Consider the following 20,103-nt stretch of genomic DNA (forward strand, 5'->3'; position numbering starts at 1 on the left):
AAAAAGAGGGTGAGTTCAGCTAAAACTCTATCTGGGAAGACAAATATTTGTTGCCTAACTCCTTTAAATAAAGCAAAAGGATTCATAATTACGAAAAAGTTTTTTCTGTAGCCTGAATGCTAGGCCATCCACACTCACCTAAAACCCCAACTCAGCAGTTTTATTCAAGAATTTATTACATCTTTCAATGATCTATGATCCTTTTTTCTATTCAGCTTCTCCAGCTAACATTTGCCTTATTTTCTTCAGGACTGCAGTATGTGATGACACAGTTGTAATGATGCAGTTGAAAAAATATAATAAAAGCTATTGGAAACTTTAAAACTTTACTACCTAACTTTAGGCAAAACTGAACCAATAGAGATTTCTTTTTCTGCTTTTGTTTCAAAGGCACATATAATATTAACAAGTATAAATGCCAAAAATTATTTTAATAAGGGAAATAATGACATGGTTGGATCCCTGTATAAAAGCTCAGTAACTGAACAGATGCTGTTTTACAATCAGCAATTCCTTAGGTAATTGCTTGGCAACAGGCTAATTTCTGTTTCTGTTTCAAGACCACCGAGAATGCTGCTTTCCGTTTGATGGAGAGTGACCGGCTGATCAATAGCCTGCCCCGAGTGAAATGGACAGAGGCAGCTGTGGCCGTGGCATCACAGCTACATGAGGAATGTGTAACCTTTATTGTTGCAAACTTCCTACATGTAGTACAAAGTGAAGGCTTCTCTGTTTTGTTGCAGGTAAAAGTGCCCTCAAGTTCTTATATGCTTCCAAATAAATTGAATTATATCACATTTTTGAAAGATCAGGCTGCTAAATTACCAAAATAGTCTCAGCTTTTGCTTTGAAGTACAATTCTATGGAAAAACAAAAAAGGAAAAAAACCCCAACAAAACTCAGGCAGTGCTAAGAGTTTTGAGGGGTGGGTTTTTTCAGGTTTATTTTAAAGCATGTAAGCGTTTTGATGCACAGTGATAATACTGCATTCAGGTTACATGCTTCAGTTAAGCAAAAATTCCAATTGGTTTAGTGGGACAGCTTCTCTGTTGCAAAAAGTATAGATATCAGCTTTGAAAAAGCTTTCAGACCCCCTGAAAAAACAGCCTGGATTTACAAGATTATGAGTATGAGCAGTGTATTCAAACTTCTGCTGATTTCTGTCGCGAGGTCCACAAATGTGGCAATGCTGCAGGTGCTGCTGAGAACTTACCTAGTCACCCAGCCAGTTCATTTCTCCTGTGAAGTCATGTTCTTTAATATGTACAGAGGAGTGAAAAAAATGAAGTGGGAAATGTTAAAACAATTTGCCTTTGGATCCAGAGTTGCATGGGGCTGTAAATTCATCACAGTGTGCTTTTTCCTAAAATTTCTATTAATTAACGAGGCCTCAGATAATTTCCTGAAGGCCAGGAGAGGGGTGGGGTTGTGGAATGGATACAAAAGAAGATGCTCAGCTTTGGAGCACCTCCTGCACAGCTTGATAGCAGATCCTCTCTGCTCAGTAATGCTTTTGCATACAAAGTACACGCTTTTGTTTTAAACGACTGCTTTTGTTGTTTCCTCAGGCACAGGCAATGAGCAGCAAACCTGACCTCCTAGAACTAATTTTCAATGCAATTGAAAAAAGCATTAATAATGAAAATAGCTGCTTTCTTCTTGTAGCAGTGGATATGTTGTTGGACTCTGCAAATGTGAAGGAGATGGTAGGTACTTAAATGTGCAGTGCTTGTAGAAAAACTATTCTGGTACAGTTTCATGTCATGGTTCAAATCAGATGATATGGTGTGAGCTCAAATGGCTCAGTCATGCAACTGGGGTCAAACAGAAAAGCATCTGCATAAATCCAAGGTCCTTTTGAAGTACAGAAAACGTTGGCATTTGTTTCCTTAAAAAAGAAACCCCAGCCTGGCAATAAAAAAAATCCTGTTTATTACTAAAAATGTAAGTCCTATGGGCAACACTGCCCTATTGATCTTTACTATCACTTTAAATTTGTGATAAGAGAAGAACTTAGCAAAATGTTGCATTACCTAAAATGTGCAGTGGAAGAGAGCTTATTCTCTCCCTCTCTAATTATTTCCCCTGCTTTTTGTGAAGGTCACAGGTACATTGGTTTTGTTTAAAACTGTCTTCTAAAGCACAGACTGACAGTTAACCCAGTATGTGTTTTTTGGATTGGGTGGAGGCGTCAGGCTCCATGTGTGTAATATACCGTGTATATTCACACAATCTAAATAATGACATTTAAGCTGTGGTTGACTTATTCTGGGAAAAATTCATAAATAGTATGACAAAGAATAAAAAATAAATGAAACATTAATTGCTGCAATCTGGTGCTATTATAGATTTACTTGGTCAAAGCAATGAAAATTTAATCAAATACATTTTTCCCTGGAGTATTTGACCTTGTTGTGACACAGCTGACAGTGAAGAGCTATTATGGGGTTCATTTAAAAAAAAAAGAAAAGGAAAAAAAGAGCAATGAGAGCAAAGTAGTGTTTACTAGTGCTGTAATTTGTAGGTTTTAAACTATAGGAAAAACATCACTGTGGTGGGCAATAATCCTTCAAAAACAGCATCTCCATCTACCAGACCGTTATAAAATATAAGTGATGACATCATTGATCTAGCTTAGGGAGTAAGTAGATTCTGAAAGGAATAATGACTGGTTGCTATGACAATATGCTCCTGCCAGCTGCTGATTTGTTACTTGAACACAGGGTTTTACGTGTGAGATCCAGGCGCTGCGTGATAAGCTCTGGGTCTTCCTGGTTCAGTCTTTTTATGCTGTTCGTCACACAGAAGGCTGGAAGCTGATGAGGCCAGACCATCAACAGAAAATACAAGCAGGTATGTCTGGCATCAATCGGCATTAGAATTTTTTAGCAATCTGTTCAGTGGATATAATGCAGATGGAATTGTGCAGCCTGATACAAATTAAAGCAAAATTTGTGCTGCTTTGTGTTTTGAAGTGGTGTTTTACAATAGAAGCATGATGGCATGCTTAGGTAGTTTCAAATATGGGAATCAGTAAGTAATTTTCTGTGAAGAGTCTTCCCTGCTTTTCTTTTTAGGAGTATATATGATAGAACCCCCAGCCATCATGTAGATGGATTCTTTTCTTATTTACAGCTACTCTAAATTAATGGAAATGCTGCAGTAGGATTAAAAACCTGATCTGCCTCATTTTTAAGGAGATAAGGGCTGTGGATGAATTAAATTTGCACAAAGCAGATTATCCATTCCCTGAATTCCGTTTCTGTCCTTTATCGTTTTCTGCACGATGTATAAATATTGCTGGTCTCTTGCATAATGCTCATCCTGTGCACTGTGAGCAAATGCAGATAGCTGGGCTCCTCGGCTGACTGGCATTGTGATCTTGTGTGTGCTGCTGCAGAGAGCCCCTAAGGAGCTGCATGGTGTGCTCTCAACATTTTAACAGACAGTACTTACAACTAAAAGGAGTTTTTGTTCTGAATGCTCCTTTGTTTTGAAGTACACGAGTATTCTGAGGATGTGGAACTGATGATGGAGTTCAGGTTGTGGTTTAATATTAGCTTTGACAATACAGTGTTGTAAAAGAAAAGAATGCTGAATACTTCTCTGCATTCAAATCACTTTTGATTCAAAGGAGGCATGAATATTTTTATATCCTTTTCCTTAAAGACATTAGTAGCAAGGATAGCAAGTAGTTATATACCTAGAGGTAGATGAAAATTTGATTCTACAATTACATGCTGAAAGATGCAGTGACAGTCTTTTCTAAGCATGATTCAGGAATGTAGCCAAGTAATATCTCATACTACTCTGTAGAACAGGGATAGGATTTCTTCTTGATTATAACATCCTTCAGAAGCAGAGGAGTTGGCTTTAGAAAAAAGGGTGGGTTGTTCTGATTTGGGCTGCTTTACTTTTAAGATGATCATGTCTCTATTGTGAACGATCTTTCAGCTACTTCACACTAGTGCTTTCAGAAGAAAAAAAATACTTATATCAAGGTGTGTCTTAATGTTCCAAACTCCATATTGCCAAAAATTATTTTGTTTTCTTTTATGTTAAATTCTGACTGAAGTTGCATACATTTTATATATGAAAAGGCTGAAATGTTTGCATGAATTACCTGGTTTTAATTACAGTCAAAGCAGTCAAACAACATTGCTAAATAAAATTTAATCTTATGGGGAAATACATGTAGATAACTTAGATCAACTTTCATCTTGAAGATTTCTGGTGGTGGCTTTTCTCCTAGAAATTTAGCCTATATAGATTTAGAAGGCTATAACAGAGGAGGAAAAATGCCAAAATAAGAGGCATAATATTGTGGTTTTTTCATTTACAGCCTGTCTTGTGTTTTCTCAGGCACAAGTTTATAAGGATTTTGTCTAATATATTGGTATGTATTAATATGCAGAGTCATTGCTAGAAAAAGGATTAGATCCCTGGGGTGCCATTTTCAGCATACCTTTTGTGTGATTTTTAGAGACTTATATAAAAATTATTTTTAGTATCTTTAGCAAGAATTCAGCAGAATTTTTGTATTATACATACAAAAAATGTTTCCATGTATAGTACCTCAGAACATGAGGCATTGAATGCCTAGATTTTTATCTATTTTTTGCAAAACCTTTTTTCTAGTTGAAATATGAATACAGACATAAATGAAACCTATCGATTCTGGGTCTGTACAGTGTCTATAAATATCCCTTTTGTGTTCTATAAGTGCAATTGATTCAAAAGCTTTGTTGAAAACTGCTTTCCTCCCAGAGTACAACAGATAAAAAAAAAAAAAGGCATTCACTGCCTGAAAACTCCACACGACAATCTCAGGGATAATTCTCATGACATTACGCTGCATGCTATCCAAAGAGGCACTATGACCTTAGTGTGTACGTTTAGGTATTTTGGCTTTGCCAATTTTGAAAACTAGTATAATTCACTTTAATGTATAAATAAATACTTTATAATTAATGATACACTTAAAAGCCATTATACTCTAAATTTGAAGGTGTCTTTTTGTAAATTTTGTACACTTTTAAAGGTCTCAGTGCACTGCTAGCTATAAATGAATTGAGCTTGAATAAACAAAAGTGAACATGGGGACTTGGAAAATGGACATGGGGAAACAGAAGAGTTAAGTAACTTGCTTATGGCCATGTGGTGTCATTGTAGATCTCACTTTTTATGTTCCAAACATAAAATCATGTATTTTCATTTAACATTTGCCATGTCACCAAAATTACCATTTCTAGAGTAAATCAGGACCCAAAGAAGCGCTTTCTGATTTCACATGATGTTAACTGAGTAGGCTGGCTTGTTTTCTGTCCCCCTTCTTTCCTACCAAAGAGTGAAGAAACTGCTTGTTGCTTTTACAGCTGCATTTGACAAGGGTGATGACCGAAGACTTGGCAAAAAACCTGTATTCACCAGTTCTCAGGTAAACAGTTATATCCAAACATTTAAAACATTGAGATAATTGCAAACAAAACTATTTTCATTATTTGTTTAAATTAATACTTATTTTCCATATTGCTTAATGGAACTTGCTTTTGAAAAATCTGTATTTTCTTGTAAACTGTTTCTGCAGAATCAGTAATGATCACTCGAAACATCTTAGACTGTGTTCTGTGACGTTTTCAAACAGATCAGCTCAAATAAAAGGCAGGAATTTGTATCCAGAACCTCACATTCCTCTCTCACTACATCATGAAACTCATCTGTTTCCCAGAGCAAAGGGTTTGCTACTGAGCTAATGAATATTTGCTATTATTACAAGCCACCACAACACTGAGTCTGTTACACTCCCTGCTCTGAAAAATATTTATTGGTGCCCTTAATAACTCCTGTTGAAACTCACACTCAAAACTACGTCATTAAATGATAAAAAACTAGTATGGGTTTCACATTATTTGACAGTCTTGCATACATTGCAATGACGCTGGTATCACAAAGATTCCCTTTCATGCACTTAATTCTCCATGTTTGAGTTCCTCTTTACCTGAGAGAATCAATACTGACATTTGCGTGGATACACTGTTTGGTAATGGTTAAAATCATCACATGGTGAAAAAGAATTTTTTCCTTTATGTTTGTAATAATGCATAGTCTTTATTCCTTTTTGGAAAATATGCACATACAACTCAAAAAAATTTCTTACTTAAGCAGACACTAATAATATAAATAAGTAAATATTACAGAGTAATTTGTCCAAAGTAAAAGTGAAACTCGGATATTTCTGTCTCCTCTAGATAGAGCAGTACTTTAATATTCTTGAAAGCCAGCAAACTGAGCTAAAATGTGTGTGTATGCATATACATAGATACATAAAAATTTACTTCTTTGTTGAATCTTGTTGCTTTAGATTTATGTACTATTTTAACAGTAGATGTGTTTCAGAAATTAAAGATTATGGATAGTTTGGTGTTAAAAGTATGTTTTATTTGGATTTTTTTCCAATGCCAGGTTGTTTTTTTTTTTTTCCTAGCTAAATAAAACTACTACGGCATCTGTTGGTATAAGGAATACTTCCTGGGCAGAACACAGCAAGAAAGATTGCTTGGGAGATTCTTCCACTAATCGGGATAAAATGAAATCTGATGGATTAGGAGCATCTGGACATGCATCCACCAATAGAAACACTGTTAATAAGACTTCAAAGCATGAGGATGTAAAGGGGAAAGATGGCAAAAAATTAGTTTCCAAGATTACTAAGGATTCCAAACCTGGGGAAAAAGCTGCTCTGCCAAAGGCTAGAGCTGTTATAAAGACAAAAATAGAAAATAATGGAAATGTGAAGGCTGAAAGCATGCTTACCAAGCAAGATATAGAAAAGACATCATCTGCAAGTGGACAAAAAAATTCAGGAAGCAGCAAAGGACTAAGGAACCATGAAGGAAAAGTTGCAGGTGCCAGACCTAAAGTCCTGACAGTAACCTCAAGCATGCAGAACAAAACAAAGCCATTAAAAAAAACCACAGGTAAGGAATCCCCCTCCTTGGTGACTGTGGCAGCAACTTCAAGCAAGTCAGCAAATTCAAACATGGACATCCAGACTGCGAGTGAACAGACAGAGGAACGCAAAGAGGATAAATCTGTTGAGGAGGGGAAAAAACAGACTGGTAATTTTTAAAATTTTTTTCTTTAAATTCCTCTTCTGATTGGTCTCAGGCTGGCCATACACTGAAAACCAGCCAGGGAAGCTTTAAGACAATCTACTATAAATTGATAAGAGTTACATTCTTCCCCTGTAAATGAGTATAATCTGGCTTTTTGGTAAATTAATAACCATCTAAAATAGTAAACATTTTATAACTTTAGCATGTATGGTCTTCTCAATAACTGATCTTCATATATTAGATTTTTTTTCAGTACTTATATGCAATGCATTTACCTCTGTAATTAACTTTGAATTTACTCTACAGTAGTGAAAACAAAGGTATCTGTGAAGGTATCAAATGGAGTCACCACCAAAAATAAAAAGACTGAGCTTGAGGCTAATGCCACAACAAGCAGGTACGTTACAAAGCTGTTCAGTGCTGCTTCATAGCTGTGTGCATGAATGTATGAGTTTGGCAAGAAAGGTTTCAGGTGAACTATTAAGTTTACCATTAGGTTTTCTTTTTAGTTTGAGAATGGTTGTCTGTAGGATGTTATTTGCAAAGCAATTTGAGTTAACTATTGGCAACATTGAAGATGAAATTAGTTTGGCTTTTGTGTTGGACTGCTGCATGCTAATAATTTTTAAATTGTTATAGGTCAGATTCAGAATTCTGCATACTGGAACAGTTAATGTCTACACAAGGTGTTGCCAACCATTTCTGGAATAGTTTAGATTAAACTGGACAGGAGACTGCTGAAGTGAAATTGTGAAATGGGTTATTATATATCCATGTTTGTATATAAATTCAAAATATAGATATATATTTAATTTTTATTTTCAAAAAGTTTACTTTTTAGGTTGTATTTCCAATGTTTATATATGTGTGCACATTAAAGAACATATATTTCTTGTTTAAATATAATTAAACATTGCTAGATCTAAGCCTGAAAATAATGGATGTAATGATTTCTTTGCAGTCTGGCAAAAAAACCAACAGGAAAAGGGTGTAATGAGCAAAATGTACAAGCTGTTCTAAAGAAAAAAGGGAATGTGAGTATGAATTCTGCAGCACAGCAAAAGACTCAAAACACACCTACCAATTCTCCCAAGAACCAAGGTAAAGTTTCATACAGCAGTTAAATGATCTGTCACTATTATGCAAAGCTTTGAGGTTTGTTTGGTTTTTAGCACAATTGTTTGGAAAAATCTTCTGGAGAATTCTGGGGTTTTTTCCATATTTCACTTTTGGTGACAATCCTAAACTGTAAAATGCAAATTAATGTGTCAACTTCAAAACACTTCAAAGACAGTCTTCACTGCCAGTCAGTGTTTTCTTCTGCTTGTTTAATTTGCACTGCAGAGTCTTCCATTTGCTGATCCCCTGCACTTCTGCATTTGGAACCATGACTGAGCTCAACAGAAAATCTGTAGGTCGAGCATCTGTAATAAGCCTCAAAGATCTGGACTGCAGACTGCTTTATGCCTCCATATTTTGGTGTTTTCCTGTTTCCCCCTCTCAGTAGTGCTACTGCTACTGGCCCCAAACAAATACTCAATTTCAACAGCTACTGATAGCAGGGGTAGGAAATTACACTAGAATAATGAGAAGAAAACTGCTTTAAAAAGATACAAGGTGTTAAGGATGGAGCTCCAGTAGTCAAGTTTTATTATCTTAAATGCACTGTGATATAGAAGATACAGGTTCTGTCAATTTGTGGTCATTAAAGATCTTGCAGTATTTTCTGACTGAGCCAGGACATTAACTCTGGTATTCTAATCACATTATAACTAATGTAATTATTTTATGCCTCTGTTCATTTCCTCTACAATATAAATTGAATACAGTACTCATTACTTCCTGTGCTAAGCTGCTGTGTAGTGTTTGTAGGCATTATTAGAGAGCTGCTGCTTTTTACTGCAGGGATGACTATTTCAGTTACAGGCTGAAGTGATTCCTGTATGTATATTCTATGAACTGCCTTAAAGGTGCCAAGATGGTATTTTTGTCTATTATTTATTATTTCAAATCTTAATTCTTTAACAAGCCTTAAATCCCTTAGTTACATTAAAAGTTGAGTAACTTGTTTCTTAACATAAACAAACATTAACATAAAATTGGTGAATATACTGTGATTGCCACATACAACCTTTATAGTCTTTTTTACTGTTTGTTAGGACCTCAGGGGGAATCACCAAATTCACTGAAACCAGGAATGTCTCCAAAACATAATGAAGAAAAAAACATGTTACAACACCTGGTTCAGACAACAGTCCCAGAAAAACATTCTTCAGCTAAGAAGAAGAGTATTAAACAATCACAAACACCTGTAACAAAAGCCTCTTCAAAAGTAACACCTAAGACTCTGGCTCCATCAAAGAATGCTGAGGTTACAAATAGTAGAGACGCGAAACAGAAAACAGCTGCATTAAAATCTCAGTCCTCTGCCCAGAAGCATTCAAGGAGTGATTCTCCTGTTGTCCAAAAGAATATGCACACCTCTGAGCACAGAGGTTCAGGACAGAAACTTGAGAAAAATACAGCTGATGCTGTGGCAGATCAGCTTCATGACAATAATGAATGCTATTCTGCAAATGAATCTTTAAAACCTGCCACAGAAAGTAGCAGAGATAATAAATTGCTGGAGTCCTGTCAATCCAATAGACAAAAATTACCAGATTCTTCTGAAACTATGCAATACAAAATACAATCCGAATCTTCTTCTCCTCAAATTGCAGAAGAAACTATTTATAAACTGAATGTTTCAATACAAAATGACATGGAAATAAGACAAATCTATGGAGATCAGACTGGAATTAGAAAGACTGAAGATCCAGAGAAAGATGATAATACAGCTGAATTTCACTGTCATGCACAGTCTTCCAATGGTGGATATTCAGACTTTTCCAAAGAAACCAATCAAAAGACGATTGTTTTAGGAGAACTGGTAAAAGATTCAAAAGCAACAAAAGTCTGTAATGAACAGAGTGATAAAATAAACTCTGAAACAGATCATAACTATGGTGAAAATGCTTTGTCAAGCTTTTCCCAAGTAACCAATAAAGATGATGAGACATCATCTTCTCAGATCCATGTGGAAGGATTTCTTACAGTTGATGAACTGTGTGATACATCAGCCTTGACTGAATATAAATCAGTTGCAACAGATTTAGATGATGTTTCAGAATGTTCCACAGAACAAATAACAGAAAAATATTCACCTAATTACACAGAGCTTATAGAGCCTATGGAAATGCCAGAAAACCATGAAAATGAAGAAATTCCTTTTGTGGACCATTGGAGTACTGGTGCTGTAGATCCAAAAGAGAGTCCTGAATCCGATACTGGCAGTGCAACCACATCCTCTGATGATATAAAACCAAGATCAGAAGATTATGATGCCGGAGGCTCTCAGGATGACGAGGGATCCAATGAACGAGGGATTTCTAAATGCAGTACTATGTTATGTCATGATTTTCTTGGAAGAAGCAGCAGTGACACAAGTACACCTGAGGAATTAAAAATTTATGATAGCAGCCTAAGAATAGAAGTGAAAGTGAAGAAAGAGGGTTCTGATGTCTTTCGTGTTAATTCAACAAGTGATGATGAAATACCAAGAAAAATTTGGTCCCATCAAGAGAGTTCACGGACCACTACTAGAGAAAGCAAAAGTTCTACTTTTGGTAGTGCACAGTTCACTCAGGAAGCAGACCAAGTTTCTTCTTCTGCTGATGAAACAGAAGATGATAGATCTGAAGCAGAGAACATTGCAGAAAACTTTCCCCCGTCAAATGTTCCTACTCAGCCGTTCCAAGGAATTGATAATTTAGCTTTTGAGGATGCAACTGAAAATGATACTGCAAGTCAGGAGTTCTCTAAAGCTAAAAATTTCAAACGCTCTGTTTTACTTTCAGTAGATGAATGTGAGGAATTGGGAGCTGATGATAAAGTGGAAACTCACACTTCACGTCAGCGCTCAATAGATTCTCTTACTCCTTCAGAAGTATTTGATAGTGTTTCTCAAGAGCACCACGGAATGACATTTTATTCAAGATACTCATTGGAAACTGAAGAGGGATTCCTGGATGGCAAACAGCAAAAGGATAGAGACAATAGATTGGATAAAAGTGGAAGTTCTGTCCTGCATCTTCACAGTACTGAAATCCCAGGAAAGGAGAATCAAGGTGCTTCAATGACTGAACAAAATTGTCCAGAGAAAGTATATTCAGCAGGTAGTCCACATCCAGGAGGAAACCAGCAAGTAAATATGAAAAATGAGGTTGCTAGTGAATTTCACACATGCAATAAGTACTTAGACAATGATGCAAAATCTCAAGAAAGACCATGTCATCTGGATCTTCAGCAGAGAGAAACTAATTCTGATGTGCAAAAGAGCAGCTCTGCAAAACCTGTAGAAGCCAGTAACAATCAGATGCTGACTCAAGAAAGTCAAGTGAGAGACAGTCAACCAGCAACTACTGAATGCGCTAATACTGATTTACTTCCAGGTAATGTAGAAATAGAAACATTCAGTCATTCAAAACCAAATTAATAGGGAAAGCTTTGACAATTTGTCTAGGATTGAATCCTGAACTGAAGTAATTTTGGCAGAAACAGTATTTAAATATTTTTAAGTATTTCACTTGGGTAGAGAATGCTTGTCTGTTTGAAATATCCGTCAATACCCTGCTGTTCAATGAGAAATGTGACTACAAGAGATTTTCTGTAATGCTAAAAGAAAGATTGGATGCAGTTGTCTGTACTTCAGTTATTTTTGATCCAATCTAACATTGACAGCATCAGCTTTTGATGGAATCTTAGTATTTGTTTTGTCTGCTTGACAACATATAGTATGTCTGAATGGGATGTGCAATAACTAAAGTAATAACCTTAACTAAAGCGCACTGAACTGTTTACCTAAACAGCTATATGCATTATTGTTGTAATTTATTTATTTATATATTATATACAAATTTGGATCATTCTCCCACTGACTATACTGAATATTTGCCATATACACCAGTGGGAATAGGTTTGAACTCTGCTTTAGAGCTTATGAGATGTCTAAAATTCTAAATTTTACCAGTAAAAGCTTATTTCCTAAAGAGAGATTATACTTAGAACTGATGCTTATATACAAAAAAAAATTCTAACTTGTTTCATGTAGCTAGATGAATACTTGTCTAGTTTTGTGTTTTGTCTTCTTTATATCAATAACTCAGTCTGTTTATCCCATCAAAAATATGCAATAGTGTTGATTACAACTATTGTGTATTCGAGAGTAATGAAACACTGATGATGATCTGTGTTCAGCCAGACCACAGAACAAGAAGACATTAAAAGTTGTACTATTTTTTTTAAGTTTGCTTGCCCTTGCCTGCAGCTGCCCTTGCATGTGCAGTATAGAAATAAGCCTGCAGATAAACAATTTTGGTTTTAATTCTCTTTTAAGCTGACATAGCTTAAGTCACCATTCAGTAATCATTCTCTATTAATTCCCTCTATGCACCTCCTGGTCAAAATTTAATTTATGTAGTAAATGAGAAATTTCATGTGCATTAAGTGTATATTTACATTGTCATTTTCTGTATCAGAAACTTAATTATGGAGGTTATTGTTAATTACCAGTGGTGATTGCTGCTTTAACTTAATTTATAAATCATACTTGTTTTTTATATAGGAAATAAATGCCTCAAATTTTGTCAATTTTGTATAACCCTCCATCCCCCCTTTTTTAACCTGATTGGATTGTCCTTCCTGAATGAATTAAATTTTGCTCTACACAGCCCTGAGGGGAGGATCATCTACAATTTTTACATTGTACAGTATTGTGAATTATTTCAGGAGACATAGATGATTATGACACAATGGCACAAACCTGCATGTATGAACATCGGCCTTCAAAAACCCTTTCTCCAATATACGAGATGGATGTTGGAGAAGCAATTGAGCAGAGGATGGATTCAGAAACAGCAGTTCTAGAGATGGATTTTGAAGATCAACAGTTTGCAGAACAGGACTGGACTCTACTCAGGCAATTGTTATCTGAGCAGGACTCAAATATAGATTTCAAAAACTCTCTTCCTGAAGACCTTAACTTAGCACAATGTCTTATCAATCAGACACTGTTTCTGGCACGCGATGGTTCGAATCCTCAGGGTACCTCACAAGTTGACACATTCAGTAGGTGGACTGAACTCATGTCTCCACTTGACGACTCCTCAGCAAGCATTACAGTGGCAAGCTTTTCATCTGAAGACTGTTCCTCCCCTCAAGGGGAATGGACAATTCTTGAACTGGAAACCCATCATTAAGGTTTCACCTGTTTGCAACTGAACTCCATCCAACCCATTCCTCAAATCTATTTTTGATGAGTTGTTTCCATACCATAATGAAATACTGCATCAGTCAAGAACGAGCAATTCTTGATACTGAGGCAATCTTTCTGATAAAATGAGGTAAATATGTTAATTTATCATCTAGATTTAATCACAAGTACAGTAATTTTTCAAGACTTAAATATATGTCTTTTCTAAAAATGAACTTGAGCATGTATTTTCTAGAATTGTTAGAAAAACTAGATGACATGAAAGAAGAGTCTGGGTTTCTGCCCTCTCTTTTATCTTCTTTTTTGACATTTAATGTTCTCATTGATCAAAAATTTAAAGATGAATGCACTATAGTAGACCTATTCCTCTCCTTCTCCCCTGCCCCAATATGGTGACTTCATTTTACAACAATAAAGATTCAGAATGGTTGTGTCAAAAGGTGATGTGTGCCAACACTACTTTAAATGACAGAAAAACATAATTTTATTCAAAAAAAATGTTTCAATCTGAATCTGCCTTAGGCCTTATTAATATGAGCAGCTTGTTTCATTTGTTTCTTCCAGATTTGATTTTTGTATTTTGGTTTGTTTTACTTAGGTGCTTCCAATAAATTTTTTTAATTGCCTTTTCTTCAAATATAAGACTTCAGAGGGTCTGTCCTGTATGAAGACCACTGTTTCTTTCATGAAAATGCACATATTTAAGTAAATATTTTAAATTGCATAGTGCATGAATGTAAAGGAGTTGGTAGAATGTTGCTCCTGCTCTAAGAAACAGCATGTCTGATGTCTCCAAAAGTACATCTGCATCTGAAGTTGTGGTCATTGTTACACCTGAAGTCTGATTTTAACTAGAATTAACTTCAGGCATTAATTAATTACACTTGCATGTTCTCATGCTGAAGTATAGCAAGATTCTCAGGAATTTGGTTTTGTGTGTTTTCCTAGATGCCACATTTTTGGGAGTGATAATAGGATTACTGCATTTTCATTATTATCTCTAGCATAGCTTTCATAAATTAAGACTAAATGTCACCATAATGTTTCTTTTGACTCAGTTAAATAGGATATAAAGATAATTTTGCTGTTTTGCTGTGGCTCTTTTCTGATTGACGGGGGAGGAAGGAGTGAGAAACTTTTTGCAATTCTTACCTAGTCAGAAACATACAGGGTTTTTTCCCTGCAGAGATTGGACCCTCTTAGGATATCTGCATTATGGAAACAGTAGCACTTGTCTTTCACACAGCTTAAAATCTAAAAAGGAATTATTCTACCTCCTCTCAGTCATTAACAGAAGTGCCTTCAGACGTGGGTGCTATATAGGATTAAAAAGCTACTAATATTCTATTTTGGTTGAAGCTATAGAGTACACAGCTTAAGCTGACTGTAACCACTGATAACATGGTCAGTTCTGCAAGCTTTAGCACAATTCCAGCAGTGCACCTTACCTTGACAAACTTCATTTATTTTTGTTCATAGTCAGAAACTCATTTCTGCCCTAGCATATGATTAAAGAAGTTATGACTTTGGATTTGACAGAATAAAGATCTTTGAGGCAAAATAATTTATCTAGCAAAGCACTTTGCTGAATTTCTGGTACAAAAGTAAAAATAATGTTTTATTCTCAAAATGAATTGAGGAAGAAATTTATCTTGTTCCTTAATATCAAGGTAAAGGGGAAAAAAAAGGAAAACCTTCCTTTCTGTCAGTGGAAGACTCTAAACTCGTGGAAGGAAGATGTTCAGTCTCATCATAAAAATCTTTCATCTGCTCTTTTAGCAGCAGGATAAATAGTCTGAGATATTGCAATTCAAAATATTATAAATGTAATACTCTGTATTTAACCCAGTCTTCATATGGTGGGAGTTAGAACCACCTTTAGAAGTGCAAAACATCAAGAAAACCTGTTTTTTCACCTTCAGCATTTACAAAGTACATCAGTAGGTGATAATCTTTTGGGTAAAATAGAGAACTATAGCAGTGGCCATAGTAAAAGATGAAGCTCAAGAGAAGCTCTTGCAGAAGGCTAAGGAATAGTGTTTTTTAATGTCTGTGTAAAGCAAGAAGTGACAGAAAGTGAAAGAAGGGATCCTTTCGTCTATTTTTTGCTTTGCCCATATTTTTAACTGAATTGATAAAGTGACACTGAAAATTGACACAAAATTTCAAGCTTATTGTATGAAAGACAATCACATATAGCTTTTTTTTTAATCGTGGTTTTTGTCTGCATTTACTTTTTCATCTATATCAAAATTAAATTATCAAGTCCCTAGTGATATTGTTGCAATTCCTTTAACAGTTTTGCAGCAGACCACTGATTAGGATATGGTATTGTTCACTAGGTGCAGAGGCAGCAATAGAATTCAGCTTCCCACAGCCAAATAGTGTCTGCAGAAGTAGCAGGAATAGAAAGTGGTATTGTTTTTCATTCACATTACTAGAGTGCCTGTGAGGCTTAATCAGACCAGTATCCCACTGGCTAGACATTGTACAAACAAAGAGCGACAACAAAGACTTCCCACAGAGTGGTTGGAATCCAAGATAAGACAAAAGACAAAAAAAAAAAATGCACATGAATGGAAAAGTAAAATGAGAGTGTCAATATTTGTCTAGCTGATTAGCAATGGCTTCAGCACATCATCAGTATGAATAGCCATTTTTTTCTCCTGTATGCGTTATGACAAGGAAAAACTTTAGGATGGGGCTGGATAGTGAGGAAGCTGGAAGAATGTATATTCCTGACCAGCCTTATGTGCTGCCTAAACTGTTTCACTCTGACCTCTTTCAGGAGAATGTTCAAGCTCTAAGCCAGGTGTAGTTAGCTATTTGTTTAATAGTATCGGTCACCTGAGTTCTTTGGAGTCCTTTTCATACCTCCTGGCAGTGATTTCATCACTGTATTCACCTCTTCTCCAAAACAGGAGAGAATGGATACAGGTTTGTTTGAAAACTCCATAGAGAAACAATCAAAGGCAATGAGGACTCCAAGTGATTATGAGATCCTGAAAGAACTCTAAAGCAAAGACAGATAGATGCATCTGAGGAAACAGTGAAGGGGTGTCAGTGAGGAAACTAAAAAGATGGCACAGTCAGAATACTGCCCTTGCAGTAGTATTTTGAATAAGAGCAGTGAAATTGCTTTGTCAAAGCCTGAGAAGACCAGGTTGCAGTTAACAGGTGCAAGTGACAGCTTATCTGAGACTGTTCTGTGACTGGGCACAGATGTCTGTATCCTACAGAGAGTAACACCACATTTAGTAACTATCAGTGAAATTTAAAGTAGAGGACTTGGCAATCAGTCTCAGATAATGACCCTGATTTGGCCTACCTTAACAGACATGTTATGAAAGTGAAAAATAAGGAAAGATGTTTTACATGTATGAATGTATTAAAATTGTAAAAAGACTAGACCTCCAAAAGTGGTATCTGTGGGCATAATTACTTTTTTCCCACTTGGAAAGTTTGAGTCTGACTCTGGACTGGAGAAGCAGCTCTGCAGGGTGTTTACATGCAGATAATAACTAAAATTGTATTTGTGGAGTAAGTCACCTACAGACATAATGCAGACAGAAAAGGGAAGGCCAGATGCTTGGAACCGTACAAGGAAGTGAGGAAGGGGGAAGTTCTTCCAAATAATCTATTAAAAGTAAATTAGGGAAGCAAAGGAAATAAAATATGGAGGCAAGAGTCAAATGAGGATGAGAGGATTTAAGGAAAACTGCACCACTGGCTTCACTGTTCACTGAACATAGCCCACAAGGAAAATGAGTATAAAATACCAGTTTTGAGGTTGATTAGGAAAGTGTTCCTAGGGGCTATGGTCAAAATGAGAGATTGGCCCACAGAGTCAAAGGCAACAGACACCAGTTTGGTAGAGCCTGACAGAACTGCAGGAAGGAAACTGAGCCTAACCACTAAAAGAAAAACAACAGAAAATCAGATCAGTTAATAATATATTTTGGTTTGCTTTTTTCAATGCATGAGATTTTACCATGTTTATGTAGTGTAGCAAAAGAAATGCAGAGACTGAGACATACAGTGAAGATCAGAAGAGATAAGTAAGCATGAAATGAGATCAGCAGGCAGTCTGGACTGCTACAAGTGATCAGATAAGTGCATACAAAACCCAGACATCTGCTTTTGTGGCACAGGGTAATGGAAAGGGCACTTCATAAATGCTTAAGTTTTTCCTTTAGAAAAGCTTCCTCCAGAATCAAAGAATTACAGAAAATCATAGCAATACAGGAAAATGTAGGCGTGAACTGACCTCTAAAGGTCTGTTGTCCAACCTTCTACTGAAAGTAGGGGTAACTTCAAAGTTAGATGGGGTTCTTAGGGCCTCATCAGCATCCATAGCATATAAAATAATAATAAAGTCAGCAGGCAGAAACACAGCGCTCATGGAAAAGAGATATTTGAGATTAAACTATTCTCATTATAATAAAACTACTTTGTGTGTCATTAGAAAATAATTGAGTACAAGAAATAATTGACTACTGCTAGCTTGCAATATTTGTAAATTCTGGATGATACATTACGGAAGTGTACATGTTTAATAATCTTATTCCATACTTTTAAGGTTTTAAGTTATTTCAAAATTATACTCAATTTTTGAGCTGGCAATTTTTATTATTTTTTCAGAAGAACTAGGGCTAGAGAAATTCCTATGTTTCTCACAAAGACTGTCCCTAGGCTGTGTTCCCCTGGCATTGTCTATCAGTTTGTTTCAGGGAATATGTTAAAAAAAAAATCACATACCTGTTCTAGGTACATACTGTAGGACACTATATATATTTCAATATATATTATTGCCATCTGGAAAATAATAAGTAGCATGCTCATTCTACTTTGCTCCAGAAAACCTAAACCGTTGCATGAAGGAATTAAAAACTGCTTTTATGTTGTTCATCTGTTGCTGAGAACCAAGATATTTAGGAATTCATTATTTTGCTTTCACTAATGTCAAAAAAATCCTCTCGTTGACCTCAGCTGAGTGAGGTTCAGGGCTTGTCTATATTAATGCATGTAGTAGAAATGCTATTTTTCCAATATATATATTTCATAGTTTTCTAGTTTTATTTTACTAATAACATTGTACAATTGTAGGTATGACAAATTACAGCTAGAAAGACTTCAATTTAGGAGTCATAATTGTATGCATTCTGTTAATATTTCATGACTGGGGTGATTTAACATTTGTACATTGATGGATGACATTCTTGCCAGAACTACATAGGAACTGAGGACAAAAGATAAAATGAGAAGTATTGCAGCTTTATTACAACAGATGATTCGGTGGAAATGGGCTTTTAGATCTGAAATCAAATATAATTAGAAGCTTTCAGCTCTTGCAGAAAATCCATACTGATTTTCATCTTTCTCTCTTGAACAAAAGCTATATGTGTTTTTTTAAAATAAGATTTAATGTTCAACATTAGAGAAATGACAACTCAAATGTCTTTTTTAGCTAATTTAAAACTTTGCTTCTTCCTATTGACAACTACTGTGTGTTTAAATAAACTAAACCTGTAACAGAGAAAAGTGATTTATCTAAAAACTGGATATCAACTGGGGAAAAACAGTGATTTTGGTAATTTCTTTGGGTTTTTTTTACATTTGGTAACTAAAACCAGAAGAAGCTATACAGAGCAGGCGTGCATACACACCTATTTCTTGCATTTGACCTTCCTTTCATACTTCTCTTTGCAATCTGCACTGTACATTCCATTAAGCCACAGTTCTGCAAATACAGAAGTGAATCCACAGCCACATCTGCAGATTAGCTTTCAGTTTAACATTCTCTTTTCAGAGAGGGTAATGGAGCTGACACTGGGGGCAGGCACTGTGCATACTTGTGTTTTTATACAGTACTCAACTTAATGAGGTTCTAATCCTGATGAACCATCTAGATGCAGTTAAAGTATGAAATAATTATTAATGGAATTCCATTAAATTCCTTCCTTGTTCTCCTTAAATGATTGCTCAGAAGACCGTCCAGTTAGAGAAATCAAAGTCCTAAGAACCTAACTTTTTGCATTACATGCAACAGAAGTTCTGTTTTGCACTGTAAAATATGAATACATGTCTTCAATAACTCAAGCCTCAATATCTGGAGGGGCTGACTATAACTCAGTAATTAGATACATTTAACAAGGACACCGATGTTTAAAATAGGGTTTGTATACTTAGAGATCATGACTATTAACTGGACTAGAGTGTGTATTCTGGTGAACCTGAACAGAGGGACACATGCACAAATTTGGCACTCAGTCCAATTACCCAGGGTCCATCATACTTCGTATTTATGCACTCAAGTGACAGTGACTACTCTTTCTCAGCTCCTACTGAAGTTAGTGGTATCAGATGCACATTTATAAAGATCACATTATTTATGTGTCTGGACAGAAAGACTAGCTACTGGAGTAAAAATTTTGGCACATGTACCTTAAATGTATAAAACATTTTTGAAACTGATCTCACCAACTTATTTTAACCTACAATATCCTCACCTATGCAATCCTTAAAGTAGGAATTCTTGCCATTTTCTTACAGTTGTGCTTAATTAAATAATTTTCATTCTTCACTCTTTTTAATAACCCTCTTTTGGGTTATTACATTACATATTATTATACATATTATTATATATATACATATTACATTACATATTATTATACATCC

At 35.6% G+C, this 20,103-nt stretch overlaps 1 protein-coding gene across 1 annotated transcript in view; it reads left to right on the forward strand.

The window, feature by feature from the left end:
• The window catches only part of BTBD8 (BTB domain containing 8), a 36,077-nt gene extending 19,287 nt beyond the window's left edge, over nucleotides 1–16,790 (forward strand). Inside the window, exons 10-18 of the mRNA XM_030278606.4 lie at nucleotides 561–743; nucleotides 1,569–1,706; nucleotides 2,724–2,853; nucleotides 5,376–5,437; nucleotides 6,485–7,118; nucleotides 7,422–7,512; nucleotides 8,077–8,216; nucleotides 9,275–11,605; nucleotides 12,942–16,790. Coding sequence (XP_030134466.4) covers nucleotides 561–743; nucleotides 1,569–1,706; nucleotides 2,724–2,853; nucleotides 5,376–5,437; nucleotides 6,485–7,118; nucleotides 7,422–7,512; nucleotides 8,077–8,216; nucleotides 9,275–11,605; nucleotides 12,942–13,411 — 4,179 coding nt within the window. The 3' untranslated portion in view covers nucleotides 13,412–16,790. The remainder of the gene's footprint in view (nucleotides 1–560; nucleotides 744–1,568; nucleotides 1,707–2,723; nucleotides 2,854–5,375; nucleotides 5,438–6,484; nucleotides 7,119–7,421; nucleotides 7,513–8,076; nucleotides 8,217–9,274; nucleotides 11,606–12,941) is intronic.
• The last annotated feature ends 3,313 nt before the right edge of the window (nucleotides 16,791–20,103 follow it).

Source organism: Taeniopygia guttata, chromosome 8 (assembly GCF_048771995.1).
Source record: "Taeniopygia guttata chromosome 8, bTaeGut7.mat, whole genome shotgun sequence".
Taxonomy (NCBI): Eukaryota; Metazoa; Chordata; class Aves; order Passeriformes; family Estrildidae; genus Taeniopygia; species Taeniopygia guttata.